This window comes from Macrobrachium rosenbergii, chromosome 13 (genome assembly GCF_040412425.1).
Source record: "Macrobrachium rosenbergii isolate ZJJX-2024 chromosome 13, ASM4041242v1, whole genome shotgun sequence".
NCBI lineage: Eukaryota > Metazoa > Arthropoda > Malacostraca > Decapoda > Palaemonidae > Macrobrachium > Macrobrachium rosenbergii.
Window position 1 is genome coordinate 56,493,918 of NC_089753.1, and position 7,991 is coordinate 56,501,908.

A 7,991-nucleotide genomic window follows, 5' to 3' on the forward strand; every position below is an offset into this window, starting at 1 on the left:
TAATGGCAAAAAAGTTTTTACAGTTATTTATGATTGACAAGTCATTATGAACATTTAAGATACTCATACTTACTATTAGACATAAAAATTATATTTTAATGATAAAATAAAGTTTGTTCATACTTACCTGGCAGATATATATATATCTGACAGGTAAGTCTCATGAACAAAATAAATATTTCTAAAAACATTACAGAAAATTAATGCTGCAATAACAACAGTAGCAATAATATTACTGACACCCTTCACCATACAGGAAAATAATAATAGCACCTTGTCTCTTTTTGACATTCATTTAATGGAATAATAAATTACATAACTCTTGTAATCCTCAATGTCCAATGACAGAGCATACAAAATAGGTGACAACGGGGCACCGGAACAGGGACACCAGAACAGAAGAAGAGGATAGTAGTTGAATCAACAAAGAAATGATCTCTACCACGAGAGACAGAACATAATTTAAAAGCAGGCAAACAGACTAAATACCATCCCATAAAATAAAAAACTAATGATGATGACAGTAACAGTAAAAATGACCTTTCAATATACCCTAGTCTCAAACTTAATTCATCAATGAGGCTGAAATTAAATACCACACTGATGGAGAGTTCTCAACTCTTAGTACTGTATCCCTATTTAGGCACTCAATTTAGATATGACATTACCGTTATATGCAAATAGAAAATTTTCTCCAAAGATCCTGCAAAATGTTAAGCTACTATAAAATGCTGTTCAGAGAGCCTCAACAAAGTTTCATGGAGCACACAACCTAAATTTTGAACATGATTCTACTAGTAATATTACCTATAAAAATAAAAAAAAAAAAAAAACACTGATGAGCACAACTAACCCACCTCATACGAATTAAGAGTGAGACTTTACAAAGTCCCTTGACCTACTTATATGAAGGATGTACTTCTCTTCAACAAGGTTTGATGTGTGTTTCATGTTCACTACATGAACTGGTTTTATATATCAGGGATTGATACAACTACAGAAGATAACCCATAACAATATATGTATACACTATATACAAATAACATTGATCAAAACCAACTTTGCCCAATTCATTAACCTGAATGTCTTAGCAATGGAGATGATCATCCACTTAAAACCTTTCATAAAACCTCTGTCATCTCCAATATCATACTAAGCTTGAACACAAATGACAAGGTGAAAATAAAGCATTTAAATATAGTAGGAAGCAATATTTGCTCTACATTATCCTTTACTGTATAGCCACTTTCATACTAGTGCAAATTCTTTAGGACTGGGTTATCAATACCAAACAAGAATACTGTACTAAAAATTTACTATAAAATTCCACCGTTCATATACTCCCAATGCTCAGACAATATTAACACATCTAATTTTATAGTACTTTTCAACCAGACACCAACTTACACACACATCCTTCCATTCTGAAAACAATACGATAAAACATCTCGTTCCCAATGGAAATAAAGAGGAAGATCCTCAACCTTCCACAAATTTACCTGCCAACCATCTAAGAGAAAAATGCTTCAAAGTTCCTAGTCATCTTCACTAAATACAGTCTCTGCCTGCACAGAAGGAAAAAATGTAGAGAAAACAAGGGGCTTACAGCCAGAGAAAACAGAATTGTGACACGGAATCCTCAGATGCTCCCACATCGCTTGAACCTTTAGATAACCATGGGCATGGATAAGCTAAGACTATAAGGTGTGGGAATGACTGAGAGAATCACTCAAAGAGTAGAGAAGTAACTTCCACCCAAGGAAATATTTTGACAAAGATGAGAATAAAGATGATTTTAAAATGTCAAATATCGGTACAAGTCTATAATTGTTATTAGCTGAGTGCCAACCACAACACTCACTTTTGCATGAGTCGGGACCAAGCAAGAAAGCGGTTCATCACTCTACAGTACACTTTTTTTTTTTTTTTTTGCATTACTCCACTTTTATTAGTATATTTTTGCTAGTATCATCTTGTGAATGGGAAGTTTCACATGGACAGAGCTGCTTCAAAACATCAAAATTTTCTAATTATACAAATAAAAAAGATGAGGGTCTTTCACTTCTTTCAGTTCCCAGCACTTTATTTTACTGTGAATGTCACTATCTTCACGGGTAAAAATCACAATCGACACCATTAAGTTTTTGTCACCTATTGCAGATGGATGTGAATAGAGCTAATGGTAACCTGTTCAATATTGTGTCTGGTGAACAAGACCTATTTAATAGTTGCCTATACACTTATATGTGTGCTCACACTGTGAGTCCAAAGCCAAGATCACATGTTCACCCTTATGTCACATTATGCTGAAGAGTGATATAATCTGAGGAGGTGCAGAGTGCACAGAAGGGAGGAAAACTGGATCACTACTGAACTGACTGTTCTTGGAGCCGCTGAGTTTGCTGCATCCCTAACTATCTGTGCTTGCACAGCCGTATATTCCCAAAAAGGAAAATTTCACAGCCTTGGCTATGCTCCACATTATACAACCTACTCTTCACGCCACGTAAGAGTAGATTTTCCTGTAAATAAAGACAATCATGTAAGTATAGCAAATAACTCTGTTCTATGGGCACATTAAAAATGAATCAAGTACTAAAAATTGGCCGTAAGTCAGGTACTGAGAACAAGGAAGAGTCATTTAACACCTTTAGCACAAAAATGACAAGAAACTTGAAAATTTATTAACATTGGTGCATCTTCACCAAACTTGTTGAAAACCAAACATCAAAGCCAATCTTTAGCACATATTTGGTACTTTAAAAATTTGTTTGGTTCAACTCACCTATCTTCTGGTGTACGGGCCAAGTATTCCCGCTCTATGAGGCTTTCAATTCGTTTCTTGATAAGTATTGGGGACGGTAAGAAGCGGGACTTGAGCTGATCGGTAACCTCAGCAACCAAATTGTTATGCTAAAAAAGAATAAGGAATATTGTATTATGCATTACCACAGAGCAGTAACATTAATACCATTAATCTTGATATACAGTTATAATATAAATACTTAAGATTTATTTTTTAAATACTTACCTCTCCATTATATAGATTTTACTTCAGCTATATAAGAGAGAGGTAAGGTTCACTGAAAAAAATATACACTTAAAAACTATTAAGCTTTACAAGGACTACTGTCACTCGAGATAATGAAACTATCAGAACTTTACAGACACAACTGGTATCACATACCAGCTTGATCTACTGATATCTTCACTATTCTGGTTTGTTGTGGTTATGCTACTGATCTGTTACTCATGAGGGGGCAGAGGTTTAATCCCAATGTGTCATACAGGTTAGGTGTGTCATTCCATCAATCCTAGGAATTACAGGAGGCCAGGCCACCAGACTGTCCTTTAATTTGAGGTGCTAGTGTATCCCTACTGATAATATAACACATACTCCCCTCAAAAGTGCTGTTAAACCATGGTTTTCAAACCTGATCAAATATTTAGCTACTGAGACATATGAAAAAATTCTTCCCTTAACCTAAACAAAAATTCAAACCACGGCCCAATACAGCATCCTCATCCTTGGATAGGAGTCTACTTGAAATATGACTTCTGTGATCCACATCCCAGATTACCAACTGCCCCACCTTGAGCAACAGTTGGGCAGCAAAAAAAGAAGAATTAATCAGATGCTAAAGCTGCAACCTTACACAGTAAAAAAGAATATCTATTTAAAAATTTAATATGGTTCCATTCCCTCTACTTATAGGATAGCTCATCTTTCTTCAGGTTTTCAAGTTTATTTCTGGCAACATATCAAAATTTAATCCACATGAAAAGTATTGTCATTAATACTAATAACATCCAAACAAGAAGATCCACGTACATCATGAGTTCTTGTATTTGAAAATCAAGAGTGCTTGTACTTCAAGAGGGGTGGTTAATAAGTGACAAAAAAAAAAAAAAATTACCCGCCATTACAAAATTATCACCTTTAAAATTTTATTAAGTGACAAAAAAAAAAAAAATTACCCGCCATTACAAAATTATCACCTTTAAAATTTGTCTATCTAAAAAAAACTTCTATGTATTCAGATTTACCTTCCAGGCACAAATACCATACATAATCTAGCAATACACCATCCCTCTTTTTAGCCCAAAAGCAGACTACAAGTAATAAGATATTGGTAGTTTTGAATGACTTGCAGGTAGCAGCTTCCAGGGCTTTCCTTACTGCAGTCCTTTGTATGGTTCCCAATTATTATGATAAACAATGAAGGACTTCATGCTAATCCTTTATGGATAACTTTTACTACATACTTCTGATTGACTGCTAGTGTTTTCACTTTACATTTCATATTATGATATAATGCAATCACTTAATCAGTTTTTCAATTACTGTACTGTACTGACATATAATACCATCACTTAAAGTCTTTCCAGCACCCACAAGTTTTTTAATACTCATCTATAGATTACTGCTTGTCCTGGTACTATGTTAGATGCTTTCTCAAGATCTACAAATATCTACAAAAAGTTTGCATCCTTACATAGTCTGCCTCTGTTGTTTTCTTTAGCAAGAAGCCATTGTGGAAAATGATAATTTCAACATATTTCTTAACCATTCATTTCAACATCTGCAATACTTTTACTCCAGAAATCTTATTCCACCTTAATTTACAATTGGTGTAAAACTCTTCTATTCTGCTGGATCAAAGCATTAATCATGTTTTCATGTATTTTGGCCAGCTCATCAGTGACTTGTTTTTTGGATGCCTTTTTTAATTTGCTAGTTATTCCTAAAAATACTTGCATGGATCAGACAATTGTCTGCAGTCCCTATCATACTCCTACAGGTACTAACTAGGTATTGCCCAAACACTACCTGCCCTCGCATAGGCACACTGCAGTCTTTCTAAATCTGGATTCTGTCATTAATCAAAAAACAACAATGTCAGTGCTGACTGAATTTCAGTTTAGCATCATGAGCAAGTGATTGCCTGTCCTGTTCTGACTCCTAGGAGGTCTACTGCATGCATTTTGTTGTGGAAATCTGTTTAAAAATATATAACTCCCTGGTTAAAAAGATATTTCAAGCACCACTGATAGATATAGATGATTATTTTAAGATTAATATTTTATTTGGGTTCTTATAATTCCATTCTGAATTAACCCTTTAACGCTGAAGCCCTATTTACAAAAACGTCTCCCGTATGCCGGCGGCGTTCGGTGAGTTAGCGCCGAAGCCTAAAAAAGTTTTTCAAAAAATCACAGCACGCTTTAGTTTTTAAGATTAAGAGTTCATTTTGGCTCATTTTTTTGTCATTGCCTGAAGTTTAGTATGCAACCATCAGAAATGAAAAAATATCATTATCATATATAAATATTGGAATATATGACAGCGAAAAAAAAAAATCGTATATAATTGTATACAAATCACGCTGTAAGCAAAACGGTTAAAGCTAATGAGTTAATTTTTTTAAATTGTATTGTACACTAAATTGCGATGATTTTGATATATAACAAATTTTAAAACGATCAAAGCAACACAGAGAAAATATTATCACAATATGATGCATGAATGCGTAACGTGCGGACGTAAGAAAATGTTTTTTTCAAAAATTCACCATAAATCGAAATATTGTGCTAGAGACTTCCCGTTTGTTGAGAAGTGAAGCTAATTGATTGAATATTACTAGACTGTAAGTGTTTTAGCTTACAATTGCAGTTTTCGACCATTTCGGTCGAGTTAAAGTTGACTGAAAGTCGAATTTTTTCTATTTATCGTGATTTATATGAAAATATTTAAAAATTGATAAAAGCTACAACCATGAGTTATTTTTTGTTGTATTGTACATAAAATTGTGCACATTTTCATATATAAAACTTTATGTAACAACTAATATAAAATGGTGCAAATATTATGACAACGAGACGAAAGAATTTCTGAGATGGTCCGCCGAGTTACTGAGCAGACATAAGGAAAATGTTTTTTTTTTAAATTCACCATAAATCGAAATATTGTGCTAGAGACTTCCAATTTATTGCAAAATGAAGTTAAACGATTGAATATTACTAGAATGTAAGAGTTTTAGCTTACAATTGCGTTTTTTGACCATTTCGGTCGAAAGTTAAAGTTGACCGAAGGTTGAAATTTTGGCAGTTATCGTGATTTATGTGAAAATATTTCAAAACTGATAAAAGCTACAACCATGAGCTATTTTCTGTTGTATTCTAAATGAAATTGCGCACATTTTCATATATAAAAGTTTATATAAAACGATGCAAACATTACGACAACATGACGAAAGAATTTCTGAGATGTTCGGCCGAGTTACCACGCACAGACGTAAGGAAAAAATGGTTTTTTTTTTAGAAATTCACGATAAATCGAAATATTGTGCTAGAGACTTCCAGTTTGTTGCAAAATGAAGGTACATGATTGAATATTACTAGAATGTAAGAGTTTTAGCTTATAATTGTGTTTTTTGACCATTTTGGTCGAGTTAAAGTTTACCGAAGGTTGAAATTTTGGCAGTTATCGTGATTTATATGAAAATTTCAAAACTGATAAAAGCTACAACCATGAGTTATTTTCTGTTGTATTCTACATGAAATTGTGCACATTTCCATATATAAAACTTTCTGTAACGATTAATATAAGACAGTGCAAACATTATGACAACGTGACGAAAGAATTTCTGGCGCAGACGTAAGGAAAAAGTATTTTTCAAAAATTCACCATAAATCGAAATATTGTGCTAGATACTTCCAATTGGTTGCAAAATGAAGGTAAATGATTGAATATTACTAGAATGTAAGAGTTTTAGCTACAATTGCGTTTTTTACCATTTCGGTCGAGTCAAAGTTGACCGAAGGTTGAAATTTTGGCAGTTATTGTGGTTTATATGAAAATATTTCCAAACTGATAAAAGCTACAACCATGGGTTGTATTTTGCTGTATTTTACATGAAATTGCACACATTTTCATATATAAAACTTTATGTAACGGCTAATATAGAACAGTGCAAAAATTACGACAAAATGACGAAAGAATTTATGAAATTTTCGGCCAAGTTACCGCCCGTGCGTAAGAAAAAGTTTTTCAAAATTCACCATAAATCGAAATATTGTGCTAGAGACTTCCAATTTGTTGCAAAATGAAGGTACATGCTTGAATATTACTAGAATGTAAGAGTTTTAGCTTACAATTGCATTTTTTGACCATTTTGGTCAAGTCAAAGTTGACCGAAGGTTGAAATTTTTTTGTAGTCGACGCACGGTGCGTCCACTCGGCACTCAACAGACAATTTTAGTCAACGTATGATACGTCCAATAGGCGTTTAAAGGTTAAAAAGCCAATGTGCAACATTGGTCAGTACTACTCTAAAACTAGAGGCACTTTACTGTTCTTCATGACCTGGGATAAAGCCTGGTTACGCTTACAACAAATCCTCAGGTTCACCCTCCAATTATTTTTTAATGCCTTTTTCTTGTGCCGTATTATGTGCTGATTGTTCTGAAGTTATTGGTATGGTCTATTCAACAACATCTGGCAAAAGCACTACCCTAAACATATCAGTGTGTTGTTTGTGTAAAATTCTATTACTTGGATATGAAAAGGCTGCTATGAAATCATAGCTAAATGTATTCTATATTCTTGAGTATAAAAACTGGGAAAATACATTTAAGCCTCTGAAACAATTCAATACCACATGCACACAAAGTAACTCGCATCTGTTTCACATTTTTCAGTGGGTTCTATAACCTTGGTTAGCTACGTAATGGAATCTATTAACTAAATCAAATGCTGGTTAAATAAGAATCTTACATATTAATCTGTTTCAAAGTGGGTTCAAATGCATGAATTCTAAATCAAATGCATGAATCTTACAGTCATTCGTCGACGAGCCTTCATAATCCTGACAATTGCTGCTTCAATTTCATGCTTACGATCCTCATCAACTTTACTTCGAGTTTCTTTCCTCTCTGGCTCACTTTCACCTTTGGCAGCTACAGCTTGTATTTTTACCCTGAAATAAATT

The 7,991-nt window shown here is 33.7% G+C and overlaps 1 protein-coding gene across 1 annotated transcript in view; it reads right to left on the reverse strand.

Moving 5' to 3' along the window:
- Nucleotides 1-277: 277 nt before the first annotated feature.
- The window catches only part of Cul3 (cullin 3), an 86,530-nt gene continuing 78,816 nt past the window's right edge, over nt 278-7,991 (reverse strand). The window contains exons 12-14 of the mRNA XM_067115587.1: nt 7,841-7,979; nt 2,786-2,913; nt 278-2,522 (exon numbers count right to left, since the gene is read on the reverse strand). Of these exons, the coding sequence (XP_066971688.1) occupies nt 2,498-2,522; nt 2,786-2,913; nt 7,841-7,979 (292 nt within the window). The 3' untranslated portion in view covers nt 278-2,497. The remainder of the gene's footprint in view (nt 2,523-2,785; nt 2,914-7,840; nt 7,980-7,991) is intronic.